The following is a 22,687-nucleotide window of genomic DNA, read 5'->3' on the forward strand; positions in this document are numbered from 1 at the left end:
TAAAACTGTAAAACAGAGCAATATGAGAATGACATACCTGTCCAAGCAGGATGGCAGATGCAGGCAGCAAAGTGAAAACCTGATTTGTCGGAAGGAATGGTCCTGGCATAGTCGCAAACCCCATGATTGTTGCACCCTGAGCACACTTTCATGACGAGTTCGTACCTGGGGGAACGGACCTGCTGAGAATCCTCCGCAAACACACTGAGAACAGAAAGTGTGAGTTATGCTGAAAGCATGCGCTTCCGTACCTGTTGTGGTGAGAGTCTTGTCTGTCGGTATAAGATGGTCAGAATGCATATGGCCACCATTATGTGTTTTCGCGAATGTCTGTTATTATGTTGTCGAGGAAAAGGCATAGCAACCAATCGCTGGTGAGTTGCAGCTACTGTTAAGCCAGTGTAGTCTGTCAAAGGGGACATCTGACGCCAGCTCTATTTGTTGGTGAAAAGTTCTCGTCCTGTAGCCTGAAGTACCTCTGCTGCTCTGCTGTCTGGTCTATGTAGTCAGTGGATGATGATATTGTTTTCATCTACCTCAGCAGCCATATTTTCCATCATTTCGCCATGTGGCTTGCCCAGTGTGCTCTTACAACAGATGTCTAACGTCATGTTTGATCTCAGCGAACTTCTGATTTCAAGGACAGCTCATCTCTTGGGAAAGAATCTTTCCTTTAGCCTATTCACTATCAAGAATACATAATTCTTGCTGCAGGGCCTCTTCCAGGGAAATTTAAGTGAAAATGGGTATAAAATAACAAACAAATTTTGCAGAAGACATTTTGTTTGTCGAAATCATACCAACCTTTGTTTTCAGAAAGGATATTGACTGTGCTTTGTATTGAAATCACTTTTGAAGTTATGGGATATATAGATTATGATTTAGAGCTGTTGAAAAAAAAAACCCGTATATTTTAGCCATGTAATTGTAAATTTCTTCATACATAAAACATAGCTATACAACTGTAAAATTTTCAATAATATAGAATAGCTTGAAAACAAAGAAAAACCTACTCCTGGTATCCAAAGTGCTGTGACTGAACTAAAATAGCAATCAGAACTACGAAGACAACACACATTTTGGAACAAGTCCAAAATGTGTGCTATTATCAAACTACCTAATCCCCCATCCTCCTCCTATCTCCCATTGTCTGCGGTAAAATCTGGGTCTTCATTGCTGCCTTTGCTTGCCTGAACTCGACCAAAGTTGCCCACGTCGTATGATATGTTTGTGAAAGTTCTCTTTGCTCACTGATCGAGCCGCGGATCATGCAGTGATGACGCTATTTCCATATCTGGGTGGAGGAAAAATCGGAAAAGCTCAGTGACAGATTTACCTGTTGTGCAGGCAATATGGCTGCAATTACAGCATGATGGATTAACCCGTCATACAGGCAGTGAAGTGACTTTAGGACAAGGCAGTCACTGACATAGTTGTAGACGTGCCTGCACTGGGTTAGGGGACGTTGAGGATTAGGATCCAGGCTAATGTGTCTCGGTCCTGGATCCCGTTCGATGTCATGAGCAAATACATGTAGCACTGTACACCATGCTTTTCATTTGCTGTTCTGGTTTCAGTTTTTAGACTGTGACCTTTTCAATGTGAAAATAACAAATAAATAGAAAGCATCTACATCTTCGACTATTGTAATCCAGGAAGAAAGAAACATGGGGAGACAGAGTGCGGAGAGATACACAGAAAGACAGGGACAAAGAGACAGAGAGACAGAGAACGTACTTGAGTCCATGTAAACATGTGTGTAGGTTTGTATGCAAGTGTGTGCATGTGAGTGAATGCAAGCATTCGTGATTGTGTATTTATGTACACTTGTATCTAGGTTTGCATACTTATTGATGCATGCAAGTGGGCGAGCGAGATAGACAGAGACAGAGTGTGCATGTTTATAAGTGTATCTGCGCGTACATGTGCGTATACACGTGGCTGTGTATTTGTGTACATCTTCAGACATTCATATGTGTGTACATGCGCGTGCATGCCCATGTGACAATGTCTTAAATTGTCGATGCCCAATGACAGCCGTACTTCACCATAAACAGCAATAGTGATAGTACGAGTTTCCAGGAACGGACTGATTACCTCACACTGACAGGCCTTGTACTGTCCAGGGTTACAGTGACGTCACCAGTGTCTGAATCCACTTGTACAACGTCACCATCGTCACCAACTGCATGGTAGGTCAAAACGTCGCCTTCATCAGGATCATAACCTTCAACGGCGAAGTTCATAGTCTCTCCGGATATTCCAGTGATGGTGGTGTTGAGTGTTATGACAGGAACTGTATTTTCTGTGAAAGATATATCTATCCTTTCAAAATAATATATACAGCGTGGGATTCTCTGTCTCGAAAAAACAACAACATATTTTCTTTCCAAATTTGCAAAGCATAACTCCCTATCTTCTGTCTGTATTTCTGTACATCTGTTTATCTATCTGTCTGTCTCTCACGAGTGAGTTTGCATTAAACAATTCCTGAACATTAACGGCCTATTTTTCAGATACACAGAATTTCATCAAAAACAGAAATGTCAATGTCATGTTCATGATTTCGTTGTTTCATATCACATACCCATATGGAAAATCAAGATATAATTATCATTTCTGGAAAAAAATTAAAGATAGTTATGTGCTTGTACAGTTGGTTGCCGACTCTGTGTAGGTTTCTCTTTAGAATAACCCAGCATGGTGATGCTTTCAAATGGGGAAGTATGTAACTGAGAAACAGCATGTTGGGTTGTAAAAGACAATTAGGGAAGGGGATTCTTTTTAATTGCATATGTTGAGCCAGTTCTTTCTGGTGCAGAGAGCATGAGCTGGATGGTGGGTTCACCTGGAATTAATGAGAGGAAGCACATTACCTTTCAAGCCAGTAGAGCAGAAGTTGTACCTTTGGTGCCATCATTCTGAAGGTAAGAAAATCGGTAAAGTGAAAGAATGATTTCTGAACACTTTCATAATGCAGCACATTAAACGTCCTCTATTCTCCGTGTATGAGGGAAAGACAAGGCACCCATCCTGGCCCTCTGCAACCTCAAAAATGGTCTCAAAAGTAGATGCAGTCCCTATATATGTAACATCAACCTAAGTCAAGATGACTGGGAGAAGGATCAAGTCGTCTGCGCTCAAGAGATGCATCATTAATCAATACGACAACTTGTAAGAGTGAACATCACCACACCTGTCATCAAGAAAGGACAAGCCAGGTAACCAGCCGATGGTGAAACAAACAGCAGACCAATGGATCCTGATCGATGAAGCGGAGATGTACGGGACTAAGAACAGGTCAGCCAAGAAGATAGACAACAGGATGGGCGGGTTCTGGGAATTTGTGGTATGTCACTATTAAGTAATGCCATCAGAAACAGATAACTCTCCATGCGTGCCTAACCCGTGTACATGAGCCGTGAGGTCCAGCGTGTATCAAAGGCGCCCAGCTTTACAAAGATCTGACACAGAAGTCTGCGTAAAGATCCAGCAACTCTGGATTTTTAACAAATTTCGTCAGACCCAAGCCAAGAAGCATGGAGCAAAGTATGAGATTCTATGATGAACATTTGAACAAGACAAAGCAACTGTGGGAACTAGGGTTGTGCTGGACAATGCATGCCTCCAAAACTAAGGGCTCTTTCATGTATAACTCCTTCCACGTTACTGGGACATGGTACTTAAGTAGCCAGATTCTTCTGTGATACATCCACAGCCTACGTGAAATGGCCATAAGTACACGTGGAAGTGACGAATGAACCAAGGCAAACAAGATCGTCCACTGGTCACAGGCAGGCTGACCTGACCTAGTGAAGTGGCTGACAGTCTGCCAGAATACTGGGCGCGTCCGCCACATGGCGAGCTAGCTATACACAGCATGATAATCAACAGGGGTCTTGAGGACATGTCATAGCACACTTTTTGATGGAACATGCCACCATGAAAGTGTCAATGCAAAGGTATACGTGCATCTACACGAGGTGCAAAAGAAATTCTCCTTGCACCAGAAACACACATCATGCTCAAGTCGACTGATGTACAATGCAGCAGCCCCCAGGATCTGGTTCATCGCGCTATGACACTGCTCTTGTAAGCTCCACAGTCCAAGGTAAATGTGTTTACAGACCAGCGAGACAATTTCGTGACTGAGGGCATATATATCTGTATAACTCAACCTCTGGAATTCTTCAAGTAGTTAAAGAAGGCGTTCGCAAAACTTAATGAAAGGTAAGACCATGTTCTCTGCTTTGAGAAAAAATCTAGTCCTTGGGGGGATAAAGAACGTAAAAGATGTGTTTGTTTGATCTATATGCATGGTCTAATAGTCCCAAACCAGAATAGATCATATTTTTCATCCTTCCAAGTACAGTATACTGCCTGCATTCAAAAAGGAATTGAAAAAAAAAAACACAAAAAAACCCAACAACCTTGGAATGGACATACCATGGACAGGCAGGAGATGGTTTGCAAAAGGGGAACTTGCAGAATGCAGCACAAGTAACTCTACATTCTGAATTGGGTCAACCTAGAAATGAAAGAAGAAAAGATTTGGGAGAGTTTGGCAAAAGACCTGAACACTTACGAATAAGTTATTAAGAGGCTGCCTGAAATAGTAGAAGGAACGCAGCAATTCTGAAGGGCTGGGATCACAAACCACTTTGATCCTGGCTGTGTACAGAGCAACACAGCATATCCAAAACGTAAAGTACAGGAGTATGTGGTCAAATAAAACATTAAAGAGGAAAGATAAGAACTGCTGAAAAGGAGACACTTAAGGAGAGGTTAAAATGTTAAAGCGAGGCGGACCGCCATTCTTGCAGAATCACACAAAACAAGATTCAGCAATTATCAGTGGAATAAAAAGAAAGCTAGAGGATTTCGAAATGACCTATTCTCTGTTTTCTCAAATGAACTGAGTACGAGGTAGAAAACCCATGCCTTGGCATGTATACACCAGTAAATCAAGGATATGTGGGAAAATTAAAGTCAGACTTCTGATGCAACGTGTCACAAATCCATACACATACATCACGCGCACGCATGCGCACAGAGCTGCAGCAAAAACGGACGGCAACCATTGATCTCTGGGAGGTTTAGGCCAACCTTCAAGGTAAATGTAAGAAAAAGACCCTAAATGGTTGACCAATCATGTTGAAAATTAAGACATCATTGACCCACAAAGCTATATATTGTTTTCATCTACCTACGGATATTACTGTACATGCAGATGCTATTGGTGCACAAAGCAAATATGAACTCACTGATGAGCCGTTCTGTCTCTTCAGCTATGACTTCTATTGCTTCGCTGTCACTGGCAATGGCGGCGCTGCCTGTTGCGAAGTAGTCATAAATGCAGGCCTTGCTGCCTGCACCACAGTAATCTTTCGCAGCCTGCAGTGAAGATTCTGGCATTTCATCCAGAAAGATGGGCACAAAGTCTGGGTGGGAGAAATTCGCCGGACCCTCTCGATCCCTGTAGTGCAGCACTGTATTTTCTGCGTTCACGGCCCCTTGGAAAATCAGATAATCAAACGTATTAACACAAGTGAAACTTTCACGGGTTGTAGTTGGGCTAATACTATGCTGCAATATGCTTTATTGCATTGATTAAAAAAAAATATATATATATCTTTTATAGTTGTTTTTTTTCTTAGAATCCACAAACCACTGCATGTGTGAAAATATTCAAAAGGGTTATTTTTTGTTGAAAGAACAAGCACCAACGCATGAAACGTTGTGCTTGCTTGCACTGTCATTTGAAGTTGGGTGGTCAGCAGAACTGCTCAATTTCGTATCCCAGTATTCCTAATTAATTCTATATATGTGAACAGTGTCATAACTGTGCTATATATTTATGGAAGAGTTCAGGTCCTGTAATTAGATTCATGGCCTGAATAATAAATTTATAAATACTATTTTCTGCAGGTCTTGGTTAGATCTAGATTTAATCAGTTGGGTTTATGATATGCAGATCATTGTTCTCTCACCATTACAGAAGTAATTTGTTGCTACTGAGGCTAATACTGTATTCTAGCATCAGAATAAAAAACAGAAGACTGGCTATATTTGTCATCCACGCAGAGTTCAGACTTGAAACTTTACACAAATCTGATGCAGTCTCTTCCCGAAAAGTGTTCTTACTTGTAGATTTTACAGATGCATTAAACATAAAGTGTTTTCAATATTTAAACAAGACGTGGAATTGAAAACTTGGTTACATTAATATTTTGTTGTGTTTCAGTAAAGAAGTAGTGTTGCCAGAAATTATCTTAAGAGACCGGATCACACCCGCGTGCACGCGTGCGTGCGTTTGTGTGTCTATGTGTGTTTGTATGACCATGTACACCAAAGTATAATTGAGGGTGATATCATTTTACAGTTGTCACTGAACTCTCTCTCTCTCTCTCTCTCTCTCTCTCTCTCTCTCGGTATCTCTCCCAGGTTATCGCGCAAACTTTGGTCGACCGTCGACGAAAATGCTGCTTGATTTTCATAGACTTAGTCGATGTTCCTACAGTAGAGGATGAACTGGAGATTGCTCACAGAACTGGTCCCGACTTGCAAGAAAAATCGATACTCTTCAGTCTCTAAAAAATCGGACCACACCAAACTACAGACTGCTGAAATTCGTCTTTAGAAATTCCCCTCTTTGTACATTTTTTTGTTAGCTTCCAGACAGCGTTTGACAGTGTAGACTTATATATGTAGAAAGAGATGTTCTATGGAAACAACTCTGCCACTATGGAATGCTCACCAAGCTGGCCAACATGATCGAGAAAAGCCGGAATCAGTTTCAGGTCAACCACAGGGACAGTTCACCACACAGGTCCATGCCAAGACTGGTTCAAGGCCAGACTGCGTCATGTCTTTTTACCTCTTCATATTGCATTACAGAAGCATCATCGACACAGGTTGCACAGAGGTATATATCAAAGCAAGGGCTGGCAAGGCGAGAGCAGTTTTATACAACTCAAGAACAAATATAACTTCAGCCGAAAAAATCCGGCTTTTCAATTCCAATGTGAAGTCATTGAAACAAATCAAAACAATTTGTTCAGTCTTCGTGGTTCACAAGTGATTTCTATTTACTTTAAAAAAAAGAGGAAGGGGGACCTCTCCGCATTAAAAAAAAAAAACCACTCTTGCTCAAATGCTCAGTCACAGTACCCCTAACCTGTTGGAAATATGTCCTTGCTTAAGTTCAATTGGCACATACCAAAACAATACATTGATTCTATGGATCATCAAACCTGATATACATCTCTGTATTTATGTGTTTTTGTTTCGATTTTGACAGTGAAAGTTTATTGATGGGCCAAACATTCGACGCCCTATGCTATTTGAACAAAACGAAATACACGAAAAATGTTGTTTGGCATAGTAACGTAATGGTATATAAAGTAAAACAGTACATACCGAGATAAAATCATACTGTTTTAGCTATCGAAAAGCCTGCGTCAGATACCACGAAAGCCTCCACTGCCATGATTATAATTGTATGAGAACATAATGTAATAACATGATATAGTTTATGTGATGTGATATTGTATATATGTGTGATCTAATACTGTATGATGTAACGTAATAAGGTGCATCACATATGGAATGAAATAATTATTGAAAACATGGGCCAGGTTTACAAAAAATATCTTACATTTTGGAGCAAAGTCTTCGAAGATCTGTCTCTCTGTGATGTTCGGGCTCAAGACAGTACCATCAGGAAGAACAAAGTCATCGTCTTTGACACCATTGAAGTTACCCAGCAGTCCTGTGGTTTGATTTTGGAGTTTTGTTGGTATCGTAACAGAAATGTCCAGTGACTTGAACCCCATCGAAATGGCCAGCTGTATTTCTGTAATAACACATTCAAAAACGTATCGTGATTGTGCAATATTACTTTTAACACATACTTTAAAACTCTCCGGCAATGAAATATTTACTTTTGTGTATATTCGGCAGAACAACCCACTTTCAAAGTTAAAAGAAATGCATATCAACAAAATGATTATTGCACAATAACCAGCCCATGTGAATAAAGTAGTCGTTGGCGCGGGCAGTTGAAAGTATTGTGGGCTTAAGTGATGACAAAGATGAGGATTATTTCTTTTTCTTCTTGTCACAAATTCTTTCAGGCCCTGCTCTCATGATGACCTCTCTTTTAATGTCTCCTCCACTTCATGCTTGTAATGAGGTCCTGTCGCTGTAAACGTATTCATGGATGACTGTCGATGAAGGGATATAATGGTGGAATCTACTCCAGCCGGGTCGCACACTCACTTTGGCTCAGCGATTATAGTCGTCATTATGGGGTTTTGTAGGTGTCGTCTTGCGTGTTTTTCTCTCTATATATATACTTTTTGTTTGTTTAAACAGGCACTGCTAAACATCACCGAAGTGACTCCGCAGAGTGCAAAGTATAGGTCTCATCTGGTGCGTGCTTCCTGACAGCCTAACACTGATACTTTCCCGTGAGATTGCTGCCAGTGGGACTACGGCAGACGGACTGAGCTATGTTTGTGTTAGGGAGAACCCAGAATGAGGGGCGTGGGGTAATGCCATTGAACGGCGTAGATGCCGGAAAAAAAGATATATCCGTGGAAAGGCAAGAGTCCAAATATACAGACTTGTGCAAATGATAAAAGACAATAAAAGAGACTGCTTACGGACCTTTCCACAATAAATTTACACACTGGAACTGTTTAAAACGATACGTAAGGAATGTCAGAAATGGGAAAAAGCAGAAACATAAAGAACTATTGTTTGCCAAGCACTGCAGCATCCAGTCAATACCTGATTTCCACTGTGGTAAAAAACAATACAATAGAGTTTTTCATTCTCGTGAGACCAAGGACTGGTTCCAGAATTCCCCCTCTGGCAGCTGAACTCCTTTTTGCAGTTGAAAACAAGAAAAAATAATCTGCAGTGCATTGATAGAGATGAGGCAGAAAGACCCGAGAAAAAAGCAGGCTTTTCGGCCAGAGAACCAGCACGGTACAAGATTGACATTGCAGTTTTCAGTGAGAAGCGATTCACTGTAAAAGGATCAGTCTGTAATCCACTGGGTGGATACGCATTCTCCTGGAATGGTAAGGCACAGAGTGAATAAAGGATCCATGCCGGCAGTTTTTCCACATGAGTCAATTAGCGCCTTATGAAAATTCGTCTCTCCCTGACATCTACCCAACATCTGATATTCATCAGTGCGATGAAGCAAAGAGAAGTTCTCCGAGACTTCAATACTAGAATCAGTAGTGACAAGCAGTGCCGGGACATGTGATGGGGCCCCAAAGTGTGGGAAGGATGAACAGAAAATGACTGCTCCTTATGATTACATGTACAGTGAATCACCAATACCAGAAAACAATTACAAGCCCTTATAAATGCATCCCAGGTCCAAGAAATAGTATCTTATTGATTATGTCATCTGCAATCGGGACAACCATGACGTCAGTATCACCGGAGCCATGAGAGGGGCAGAGTGTTGGACTGATTATAGACTGGTTTGCTCAATCTTCAGTCTTCACATTCCTCCTCTTCAACGCAGGAAAGAAAAGCTGTTGTGTGCAGTATTCCACACCCACAGACTGTAACCTCCAGATGTCACCGAAAGTATCAGTTCCACCTCGATGATAAGCTGACTGCTCATTCACCATTGAATGCGTACCTTCTTTGAGGAACGGCAGTACCCCAGGCAGACAGTTCAGAGAGCCTTGGAGAGGGCACGCATGGTGCCCAGACAAGAAGACCTCACCCCAGTCGGGAGGGAGGAACAAGAGGACCGACCAGTGGCAGTCATCCCCTACCACCCTCACAACCTTACCATCTGTGACATCCTCCGGAGAAACTTCCACCTCATCCAGAATGACACGTACCTGGGACAGGTTTTTCACAGACCCCCCTGATAGCGTTCCAGAGAGAGAAGAACCTCCATGACTTGCTTGTGAGGACAGATTCAGCCACCAAACAGGTAACCCCACTCCCCCTGGATGTAGCCCGTGTGGCGAGGCCAAGTGTAAGACCTGTGCCCATATCGATGCCTCCACAACCTTTGTGGGCCCCCAAGGCCAGTTCATCCCATGGTCCAATTACACTTGCAAGTCAACGGACATTGTGTATATTTTGACCTGCACTCTGTGCCACAAGCTCTATGTGGGTGAGACCTGCCGATCATTAAATGAGCGTTTCTCAGAGCACCTTCGCTCAATGCGGCTGAACTACAGTGACCCTATCGGTCAACACTTCAACAGCCCATTGCACAACTACACCCAGGCAAAGGTTTCAGCTGTATGGCAGAACCCGAGCAACAGAGCATACCGCAAACATATGGAGTCCCACGTGATCAGCCGCCTGGGGACCATCCAGCCTGCAGGCATCAACACCAGAGTGATGGACCCCTAGCAGCCCTGGGCCCTCTTCTCTCTCTTTTCCCCTCCCTTTTCACTGCTCCTGTCCCCCTGCAATCCACCTTCAGACACACACACACACACTCATTCTCCCTCCCTCTCCCCTTCCTCTCTCCCCCACTTTTCTCTCCTCCCCCTCCCTCTCCACCACTCTCTCTCCCTCCCTCCCTGTCTCTCACTCCCTCTCTCTCTCTCCCCTCCCCCTCCGTTTTCTTTCTCTCCCTTCACACGCACACACACTGACCAGCACACATATTCTTACACCTTTTCATCTTTTGGCGAACCACAACCCTCTTTTTCCACCTCCACCCTCCCTCCAGTGTTTAACCATCCCCCCTTCTTTTCCTTTGTAAATATTGCTCACCTTTTTCTCTGTTCTTTCTTGCCCCCTCTTTTTTTTCTCTCTGATTACTCCTCACAGTTCTTAGGTTTACCTCTGTCTTGGTTTTGTCCTCTCTTTTCTTCTCCATTCTCTATTTTTCTCCCCATGAAGAAGGGCCCAGGGCCCGAAACGTCGGGATACTCTCTTCATAGGACAAGTCACCACCTACAGGTTAGTCTGAACCGTTTTCTCGCCTCACCACTGAATGGTTACCAAACAGAAAAGTAGAACCAGTTTAAAGAGTTGGTGACAAAAGTCAGCAGTGACAGTGCTTGAACCAAAACAACGAACTCAACAGGACTTGTTTGACAAGAACAACAAAGAAAATCTCTTGACGATAAATTAATAGCATTATTAAATGGCAAAATAACATGTCCTCAATCTCTAAAGAAGATCACTTCAAACAACTTAGAGCAAGGTGCTAAATGAGCTTCGCAAGATGCAGGACAACTGGTGGGCTTGTGAAACTTGTGGGGTCCAGACCAGTGCAGACTCAAACTCATTAAGATGTTCTTCAGTGTGATCAAAAATGTGTATGGACCACCTAAGCCTAGCACAACTCTCCTCGCATCCAACAAAGGTAGCATCACAGAAAGGTGGAGATAACATTTTTGTCACGTTGCTGAACAGACCCTAAATTTATGACCCTGCCACTCTGGACCAGATGACGAGTGCGTTGGTCAAATGATTCTTACGCTAGATTCTTGCCCGGGTTTCCTGTATCGATCCCCATCTCACCTGGTTGATTTAAGGGTGGAAATTCTTATGATCTTTCGGCTAAACATATGCGCAGACCTGCTCGTGCCTGAAGCCGCTTCGTGTGTATACGCACGCAGAAGATAAAATACACACGTCAAAGATGCTGTAATCCATGTCATGTTCCGTGGGTTACAGAAACATTAACATACCAAACATGCACACCCCTGAAAACGGAGTATGGCTGCCTATACGGCGGGGTAAATAAACTAAACGGCCACACACGTAAAACGTTTCATGTCTGTATGAGTGTGCACATGACTGAAACCTGACTGAACAACACAGGAAACGAATGATGAGCCCCCAAAGGCAGCCTTTCCTAGGAAGCCTCTTGTGCAAATGAATCTGTAAAGCCTTTAGAGATTAGGCTCTGACCGAGGAAAGCCGCTATATAAGTATCCGTATCATCATCATCATCACCATCAGATCCCCAAGAAACGAAACTAATGGATGAGATCAAGAAAGCCATCAGTTTTCCCAGCTCTGGCAAAGCATCAGGATTGGATAGAATCCCTGTACAGCTTTACAAGGCAACAGGCCCTGAATCTCTGAACGCATTCCATAACTCTGAATGCATTCCACAAATTGTGACCAGCTTCTAGGAAACAGAGACCATGCAAAGTTAATTCTGAGATGCCATAATTGTCTCCTACTAAAACAAAACAAAACAAAAAACAAAAACAAAAAACAACAAACAAACAAAACAAAACCGGCAATGAAGCTGATGGTGGCAACTCTCTTATGTAGATAGTAAGAAAGATACTGGCTGGAGTCATCCTGGACAACCTGATCAGCAGCATCTCTGATGAAAATTTGCCAGAAACACCGTGCAGTTTCCGACCTGGTCACAGTTCTGTTGGAAGAGACAACTGAGACAGGTTTGGGACTAATGTACTGAAAATAATTTGATACCTGTGCATTATCCATCGACCTAGTTGCGGATAACACAGTACTAAGGTACCCCCACCAGACCCATCGTCTACTCAGCCAATCAATGCAATGTCTTGCCATTCCGTGGCCAACAAAGAATTCACCGTGTGAACCACAGCGATAACAGTGGGGAAGGACGCACAGGCATTTGAGTTGGACAAGTTAAGTACATTTAACCAAACAGCGAGGATAATACAAACTCCTCATTTTGGTGGCAAATACTGTACTAAGTCAGACTGTGTAGATTTCATAGGGAACAGAGGAGGGCATAGACTTATTGATTCGCATGGGTAGTGCTGGTTATGATAATGGCTGTACTGATCTTGAAATAATAGGATATCCATTTAGAACAATCAGTCCTAATCATTCAAAAATCCATGAGATATAGGTCGATAAAGGGGCTCTCCGAACATCAGAAGGCTGCCTCTAGAACAGGCAAAGAGGCATATGGTGCTGAAAGGTGCCAAAATGCTGACGGCCTGCGTTTCATTTGCACTCAGACTCAAATCGCTTGTGTCTCTGTGTCTACTAAGTGTGACGGTAGGCTTTCAGACTGACCTGAGAGGCCTGAAGAGAGAATGTGCTAGCTGTAATGTTTTTCTTGTAGTTCTCATTCACTGAGAGCAGAAGACGTTTCTGGAAGGAATGTCTTCTGCAAAAACTGTCCCGAGAGTACGTGAACACATAACTGAAAGCGAATTCCAAAACTTAATCCCTATGGATAAGTAGTCAGAGAGGGAGACAAACCCTCTGGCTCTTTGTTTTTTTAGCCAACAACTCAGAAAGAAAACTGGGTATGTGGAACCGTCCCTGTGCAAGGCCATAACCCGAGGGAACCCATTCAGACCATTCATTTCACTCTTATGTCGGACAGTGGGCAGAAAAGAAGGCAGGTTGTTTTGAGGATGAGCACTTCAATTGGAAGAAAACTGAAGGGACTGAATGGTGCCTACTAGATGAAACCCAGACAAGGAACAGTGGAACCTCCTGGGGTTCTGTGACTCCACTGAGGATGCCCCCCACTCTCACCCCCATAGGAGACCTCTCTTTGAATTCCAATGGAGAACCCTCCAATGCTTGGCACAGATAGCCGATCTGTACCCTCGTACTGCACTAGCTGAGAGGTTAAGCGCTACGTAGCAGTGTGTCATGAAGTTAGCCAGCTGCTTGCTAGAAGGGCTGGTAGGTGGGATCCTTCATTCTGCTTACCACTCACTGAACGTGTCTGTTTTAACAAATCTGGTTTGACTTTGAATTCCAGAGGGAGAACATGAGTGAGCCAGATCCTGCTACCATGGTTGAGCCGGCATTTGGGCGCGATGAGAATGAGTTGGGAGTGCTCCAATCCGGTTTTCCCAACCCCCTACGACGGCACTGGAAAAGGAGGAAATGCATCAATTGCCCAGGCTGGGAAGACAGAAATCGGGAGTCTCTTGCTGAGCTTTGTCGCAAAATGGTCCATCATCGGTCAGAGCCACAGTTCGCACACCCTCTGAAAGGTGACTTTGTCGAGTACACTCTTGGACCTGCTGACTTTGCCAGACACGATGTTGGCTTTGTCCACGATGTGTCTTGCTGAGAGAGCAATGCTCTTGTCGTGGTACCAACAGAGGGCGGCCCGAGCCCGCGAAAGGGGTTTACCCAGTGTGTACCTCTCCTCCCCTCTTTTTCTGTTCATGTAAAACACACCCGTAATGTTGGTCGTAAACAATATGATGGTGTTGTCGGAAGCCACCTCTGTGAAATGAAGAAGAGCCCTGCAAACTCCTTTGTGTTCCACTTGCACTTGTACTCTTCCGAGCACCAAGTCTCTGCCAAATGGCATGCACCCATGCATGCTCCTCAGCCCATAGTGGGCGAGTCTGTGAAGAGTGCCACCTCTTGAGTAGGTGGCTAAGGGCAACCCCAGAGCCAGGAGCAACTCGAACCTAATCTCGATAACAGCTAGTTGGAACAGCCAAGGGGGTATCCTTTGGTACCAGCATGAGTGACTCTATCTTACCCTGGAGAGAAGTCAGGGTTCGTGATGCTGCCCAGGAGGGACGACGTGCATCCAAGAGTTGATCCACCAGTCGATCCAATCTGTCTTGGGTTGGACAGGCTCTCACTGACTGAGCGACGAATCCTTAAAAACATTTTTTTGAAACAGACTCGGGGAGAGATGGCAATTCTATTTGTTCGTGGCGAACCGCTTTTGAGAGCACAATTCCAGCATCCTTGAGACATTATTCTTTCACAGGGCATGGGACTGGGCCAAAATGAACCAGTCATCCAGGTAAACAAAGAGACTATTTGACTTAACCAAGGATGTGGATTCCCTCATTAGCATGGGGAATAAGAAAAGGGGCTTAGAAAAGACTACATAGGAAGGCACAGAACTGGAAGAGTTTGTACCTCCATACGAACCTCAAATACCGTCGAGACGTCGGGTGAATGAGAATCTAGAAATTAGCATCCTTCAAGTGGATAGAAGCAGCCCAATCGCACTGGTGAAGGGTCTTTCAAACCTTGGCCTTTGTGTCCATTTTGAATTCAACCCTGGGGAGAAATCTATTAAGGGGAGACAGATCCAGGATTGGTCGCCACCATCCAGACGCACAGAACTGGAGACCCGGGACGTGATTTCCAGTATTGCATTTTTTCACTGACAGTAAGAAAATATCCGTCTATGAACATTCCTGCTCCTCTGTGTCGGGGCTGACGCCTATGCTACAACTGCCGCTTAGGCTGAGTCGCACTGACAGGATCATGGGTTGAAAACCTCTCAGTAGATCGAAGCCCACAATGACCATGGAAAGTGTGGGCTTATTAGGATGCATCTCCCTGTTAATCTCGCCCCTGTGCCTAGCACTTTGAGAGGTGTATGGCCCGAGGAAAGAGTGTCACTATGCCAGACATCTTTAAGCACAGAAATAACTTTGTTAATTGCGAATACAAGAGAGATCGAGAGCGAGAGCGAGAGAGAGACACAGACAGACAGATAGACTGACTGACTGACTGACGGAAGGATGTCAGACAGAGGTAGGTAGGCAGAAACGGTGACAAAGACTCAGAGGCAAACACCTTGACAGACTGGCCAACAGAGTCACAGCCACAGAAATAAGAAGCTCGTCACAGTAAGTAAAAATATCAATAAAAACATTGCAATCCTATCACCAGCCCCAATTTACAACACATTTATGTGTTTACCTGACTGAAAGACGATGACACAGCTCTTGTTGGATTTTTTAATCAGGATGTCTGTGTCTCTGAGCACCTGGCCGTCGCTGGCATTCTTGAATAATGTCGTGTAGTCGGTGCCACCAGCGAGGATGATCATGACTGTACAACCAAGCACATATGTCATAAACTCCATTCAGTCTGGCTTACACAGTACTCTGACATGTTAAATATGGAAAAGACAACAGAAAAGATGCAAATTGATATATACAGTGATACAAATACACAGAGCACACATTAAAAAGCCACAAAATGATAAATATTGGGGGGAAACAGGACACTCCATATGTCCCTTTTTCTCACTATGTCTCTCTGGCACTGTCTGTCTCTCTCTCTCACTCTCCATCTATGAGTTACATGAACAAAGGTAACAAACGCATTCAGGATTTATTAGAGTCAAATATTTTCCTCTTTAACATTACAAAAATCCTTGTGTGTTCAAATTGATTTTACTGATGTCGTGCACTAAACCTGAGGTTATTAATAATTCTTTGTTTGTTTGTAATTCTTTGTTTTTATGTATGACTTACATATTTTAAGAAACAAAGGTTTTACAGCCTGGTTTCCATTGTCATCAGGCGCAAATAATGTTATACACATACAACCAGTCAGTAATTTCTCGATCTAGCGATGAACATGTCTGTCTGTTGAACAACGAACAACGGATCAAGTTCACTCTGGTTCACTGTCTGATACTCCCATTGGTGGAAATGCTAATGGTAGTCTGCTAAAAAGTGCACCAAGAAATCAAAAACAGTGAGCAGCCAAGAATCTTTGGGAAAATCTACGAAGATCCTTGTAGTAGGCAGAAGAAAGTGATCCTGACATTACGTCTGTAGACAACAACGGTGCAGATGATGAGTCATTAGGAAATGACTGTACGTTCCTTCAGGGTGTTTCAAACGAAAATTAAATGTTAAAACTGTGATCTCAAAAACAAATCTTGAAAGTGGGTTGAGGAAATTCGGGCCGCTCTTATTATCTTAAAAAACGAAAACCACCCACTGAAATAAAGTTGTACAAGAGGCGAAGGATAGAGAAGAGAAGCTGAAGAGACATGGCTGAATTAGTGGATAGATGCAGTGAGGATCTTGCAGGAAACGTAAGACGAAACAGCATTCATATTTTTGGTGTCGGCAAAAACGTCAAGGAGCCTAGAAGTAGGCATATACCAGAAAAACAAACCAACTGCGATGAGAAAGTGATTTCCATTTTCTGCAACAAGTAAGGCCACGTTCACATGAAATCCACCCAGCTGATGACAGCCTACTAGTAACCGTCAGCCTGACACAGCGGTACACTTGTCAGTCATAGCCAGTTGCTGTCAGCTGGAATAAAAGCGTAGAAATGAATATCATTATGGTGGATTTTAATACATAAACAGAGCAATCGTCAATAATGTGTCCATGTTATTAATCGGAATCGTTGCACACACGGAGATTACCACCACTTAATGCCCCAAATGATGAGCGATCCACAGAAATGCGTGGAACAATAAAAGTTTTGTAATAATGCTCATCTGGAACTTACGAAGAACTATGGATTGATATTATGCAAGGACGACACATGGTATGCAGAAAATAATATACTCCAGACCATGGATCAATTATTATTTGAAAAGTCTTCTAGAAATTAAAAAAAACAAAACAAAACAAACCATACCACATGCTTCGCAAAAGAAGCAGAGCTAAAAGAGGAGGGTTTTATGGATACAATTTCAGAACTAGAAATAGATATACCTTACCCACACTTGTTAGGAACAAAATAAACACTTCAAGCACTAAGAAAGACTAAATCTGAACGTATGATTCTAAGATCCAGAACTGAATAGATACAGGAAGGCGAAATTTTCAAAATGTTTTTGTGGATTGGAAAAAAGATATTTTGTGGAAAAGGCTATCCTCAAGATGACGGATGGGAGATTATTACGATCAGAAGATGAACAATGAAGATGTGAAAACATACTACGAAAAACTGTACTCATCAAGAGAAAATGGCAGAAGAAGCCAGAGATTCAATTGAATGAAAAATCACAATGGTAGATTTTTTTAAGATGGAAAGTAATAAAAGTATTGGATCAGACTGCTTGAAATCTATTGGGTTACTTTCTTGTACGCTGTGTAAATAGCCACTGTAGAACTCGTGAAGTTTCTTTCCCATCGATTCATGACATAATCACGTGTTTTCCTAAGGACGGAAAAGAGAAAAGTACATTTGAAAAAATAGAGGACTGATTACATTATTCAACACATATAAGATAGCCTCTGCATGTATTGCTTAGAAACTGAAGTGCTTCCAGGTATTTTCATGACGACCAGATATGTTTTTCTTTTTACCTGATATAATATATATATATATATATATATATATATATATATATATATATATTCATATCATAATATATATATATATATATATATATATATATATATATATAATAACAGACTATACGATTATATGATATACATACTGAAATCATTATATACCTAGTACCTGGATCACTTATGTTGGTAGACTATGAGAGCGTTTGATAATATTGCTTAGTCTTCCATCAAAACAGCTTTAGATTCTTTTTGTATTTGGTCCAGAGAGGCGAACCAACGACACCTTACCAGTGTCCAGCTTTCCACGCAACAACAGGACGAATCCGTACAGGACTATAAGGAGTGGAAGTCAGAGGAGCTGAACATAGTCCTAGATGTTCCAGGAGTAGGCAAGAAGGATAGCCACATTGATGCAGAACTGAGGAACGTGACTCTCGAGATGCTGGACCGAGATTATCGATGTGACAGATGGACCCACGTCTACACAGATGCCTCTGCTGAGAGTGCTGTAAGAAGTGGTGGCGTGGGTTTTCTCATTAGGTTCCCAGATGGCTGCTGTGTCACAAAGTCGATCCCAACAGGTCAGCTACAGAGTGGAGGCTTGTGCACTGTTTCATGCAGCACAGACTCTGAATACCAGAGAAGAGCTGCCTTCGCAAACAGTCATCCTGACGGGCTGCAAATCAATGCTGCGAAGTCTCCTTGGAAGAGAAGGAAGCCAGATCCTGCAAGACATCAGGCAGGCACTGGAGACCTTGAAACAGAGGACAGTGCTGACCCCCCCCAGTGGATCCCACCAAACTGTGAAGTCAGCGTGAAGAAGTGACAGGCTGTTAAAGGTGGGCAGCAAAATGGAACAGACTGTCCATCATATCTCCTATAGGAAGCATGAGCAATCCTGAAGATCCAGTTCAGAGAGCAATGGAGAAACAAAAACCAAGCTGGATCAGAGGAGGACGCTCTCTGGACATTAAACAGAGGACAGCAAGTTGTCCTCTTCCAATAGAGAACTGGACATTGTAGGCTCCTTTCCTGCCTCTACAGACTGACACTGTCCCCTACTGATGAATGCCCATGCGGCACGGGTTCGCAGACACCAAAGCATTTGCTACAGTTCTGCCCAACTTTTGGAGCACTGAGGAGGAATACCTGGCCCTGTGTGGTGGAACTCCACGAGAAGCTATGGGGGACCCCCTGCTGCACTGCAAAGGACGACTGACTTCGCGCTGAAGACCGAATTGGCCATCTGACAGCATGACCTGGGGAACGCAGAAGATGGTCCGGAGAGTGGTGTGAGGCAAGGAGACCCATTTACACATTTCCTCTACCAAATATGTGCAGAAATCTTTGCGAATCAGAAATAACCTTGAAATAAAAGGTATCATATTATCAAGGCATGTAGAAGCATCACTGTCTCAGTTTGCAGATGATACCACTCTCTTCCTAGAAGGAAATGTTAGGAATATGTGAAGTGTTTGATGTACTTTGCTTCTATATCGGGTTTAAGAAAAAAACAGGTGGTTTGGATAAGGGCAAGGAAAATCTCGAGAATAAAAAATAATATATGCAGCAATCTAACTTTGTCTGAAATCCAGAAGTCTTTAATTATTCTTTTTCTTCAAAGACAAATGACAAAAAACAAAACAAAAAATCACACACACACACACACACACACACACACACTGTACGCAAACACCTTTCACATATTCACTTTCGTATCTTTTATTTGTATCATTATTGCTAAATACTTGTATTTATTTCACGGACTGGCCGAATGAGTGTCGACAATGTGCATTGTATAATGTCAAGTATGTCATTTACTTTCATGTGTTACACGACGAGTTGTCCTGAGGACAATGTGGCGAGCGTCCAAATGCGTCCGACAGAAGAACAATCACTGTGCGTCGTTTCAGGGGAGGGCGGAACCTAGCTCCTGTCCGAGCGTCAACTTTTCTTTTTTCTTTTTCTTCTTCTCCTTTTTTTTCTTTTTTTTCCCTCCAATAATTAATGTTGATCTAATTGCATGTTTTTCGACGTATATGTATTATACTAAGATGATTTCAATGATTATCTCACATACAGAATCCACACACTCACATCAGAGCAAACTTAATCACAGACAACTGAAAACACATGCATAATGTTAAAATATTCACTGAAATTGTCCATGAAATCTGAATATGCAGACAAAGAACTTAGTGTATTCGGAAGAATACTACTTTGAATACATTTAGATGTACTTACATATATTAATTGAAAACTGACATATTATACAGAAGAAAAAAAAAGCGAAAGAAAACAGAAGAAAGAAAAGGGTTTTTGTTTTTTTTGGCCAATGAAGGCGTGTGAAAGCACCAAAAAAACAACAACAAAAAACAAACAAAACAAAACAAAAAAAACAAAAAAAACCCACCAAGTTCTGGTGCTCAATGACCTGCATGCAACTGAGGCCACAAAAAAAAAGAAAAAAAAAGAAAAAAGGTTGATTCTAAGTTTGGTACACATGATTGTATGATTTATGATATGATATTATATATCATATGATATTGTACGGATTCCTTCCATATTATTGTCTCTTTTTCTCTCTCTCTCTTTTTTTTTTATTTATTTATTTTTTTTAACAAGCCCAAAATCCGTAAATGAAAAGTAGTATTTATTCCATAAATGCTACTGATTACTATGACATAGTTATTATGGAGTGCCAAGAATTGTCTTGATTATTTCCATGTTGTTTAGTTGATTGTGTAATTTATATACAAAATAAAACGGTGGTCGACCCAAGAAAGTCCGGGTAAAAAAAAAAAGAAAAAAAAAAGACATTTTCACTCTGAATTATGATGATAAATTAGGGGATATTCATAAACTACTTTAATCATGGTCAAAACGACAACTTAAATCTCTCTCTCTAAAGAAGCTAATATAAAATCAGTAGCTGCTTCAAAGATTATTTGAAAAATATGCGTATCTGGAAAATTTGTGTTTTTTCTATTTAATTTATAATGTTAATTTGTTTGGGACTGCAAGAGAGCTAAGGCTGTTAAAAATATGAAAAGGGGGCTCAGAATGTTTGATACTTACTCATTTGTATTGCCTATGAAAATCAGCTGGTAATCTTTGGCTCAGAAACCAAAATATACTTCATTTGCACATGTCCGGATATTTCAAAACTCGATTTTTTTTCAGGAAAATATGCAAACAGTATCATTAGTCAATGTGAAAACAAGTATTTGCTGTGTGTAATCAAATACCACATAAAGCTGCACAACAAATTCAAGCCAATTTTAGCATATATCTTAATGCTAAAGAGATAAGAAAATGCTGCTTTGAAAAGAATGGCAAGGGAAGGGTATCATGAAAACAAAGTATCTGGTAGATTATGATGGCAGCTTCTTAAATTCTGAAGGCCTAAGACTAAAATATGCAGGTATCTTGGTGTGTGCTGGGATGATTAGAGCACTGACAGTAAAAAGAAACGAAACTGGTCTGGAAGTGAATAACATAACAATGATAAACCTAAAATATGGGATGTATAAAACGGTGGGTTAAAAGCAACGTATCAGATCCTTATAGACCTATATAACCAGCGAGCATGTGTGAGAAAATGTATGGAAACTTACCCGAATTCTGTTCTGAATTGGAGGGAAATATTCTTAAAACAATTCAGATTAACAAAGGATTATAAAATTCGATGGTTCCAGTATAGAGTTCTGCATCGACTACTACTAAATCAAAACAATGTTTTTGTATGTTAACTGGCTAATTCTCCAATTTGCACCTTCTGTGGCACTAAGGAAGAATCAATGGTATATTTATTATGGAGGTGTCAGTATGTTCAGTGATTTGGGCAGATATAACTACATGGCTGAGAGACAACTGTACAGATTGTCATAATGAATACTCGACCCTAATCAAGCTAATCAAGAAATGAATGTATGAATATTCAAGTCTGTACTTTACAGCCTATCATATTCAAAAACTGTCAACTGAAAATATAGTGTTATGACAATACCACCTCTCTTCGATTAAATGCCTCATAAGGACATGTGGCTAGATTTCTTATAATTTGTTCTTTCTTCGAGGCCAGTAACAATGTTGTTCTAAAATCACTGGGATCACTGAAATATTTGGCGGACGTTGACTGTGTCTCCAGTCATTTTGGGCAGGGCAACACAGAACAAAATGGACTTCATTTTCCAGAGCAGACAGGGGACACTGTATTTCACATTTGTCAATTAGTTTATATCTTGATTAATGTACAAATAAACGGAATAAGCCAAACTTGAATCTTGTCAATATATACCTCACAAATCTATTCAAGTCCATTGATAAGAATAATTCTACCTCACATGACGTCTTAAATTTCCTGTGATGTATGAATCTGTTGCTGTTGTTCATGTAAGAATCCCAATTCTGCCACCTGTTATCAGCTAGTCTTTGCTTGAACTCCTTTAAAAAAAGAATATGCACAGCCTACTCCTTGATTATCCCATGCGTAATAAAAGCCATTTATATTCAATCGATCTCGAACTTTTGATGCCCTGTTTGTTTTTCTGTTTTTCCTCTATTGGCCAGAATCAACAGCATGTTATATGCCCAGTACGGCAATCTATGTTCTTCCATGTGCATCGGTTTCAGCCAGTATCGAACACAGCAAACTGCAGAGTTAATAG

The 22,687-nt window shown here is 41.7% G+C and overlaps 1 protein-coding gene across 1 annotated transcript in view; it reads right to left on the reverse strand.

Moving 5' to 3' along the window:
* The window catches only part of LOC143292928 (uncharacterized), a 65,554-nt gene that overhangs the window by 38,953 nt on the left and 3,914 nt on the right, over positions 1 to 22,687 (reverse strand). The window contains exons 2-6 of the mRNA XM_076603624.1: positions 15,664 to 15,795; positions 7,658 to 7,855; positions 5,265 to 5,513; positions 2,098 to 2,305; positions 38 to 204 (exon numbers count right to left, since the gene is read on the reverse strand). Coding sequence (XP_076459739.1) covers positions 38 to 204; positions 2,098 to 2,305; positions 5,265 to 5,513; positions 7,658 to 7,855; positions 15,664 to 15,795 — 954 coding nt within the window. The remainder of the gene's footprint in view (positions 1 to 37; positions 205 to 2,097; positions 2,306 to 5,264; positions 5,514 to 7,657; positions 7,856 to 15,663; positions 15,796 to 22,687) is intronic.

Source organism: Babylonia areolata, chromosome 18 (genome assembly GCF_041734735.1).
Source record: "Babylonia areolata isolate BAREFJ2019XMU chromosome 18, ASM4173473v1, whole genome shotgun sequence".
NCBI classification, from domain to species: Eukaryota; Metazoa; Mollusca; class Gastropoda; order Neogastropoda; family Buccinidae; genus Babylonia; species Babylonia areolata.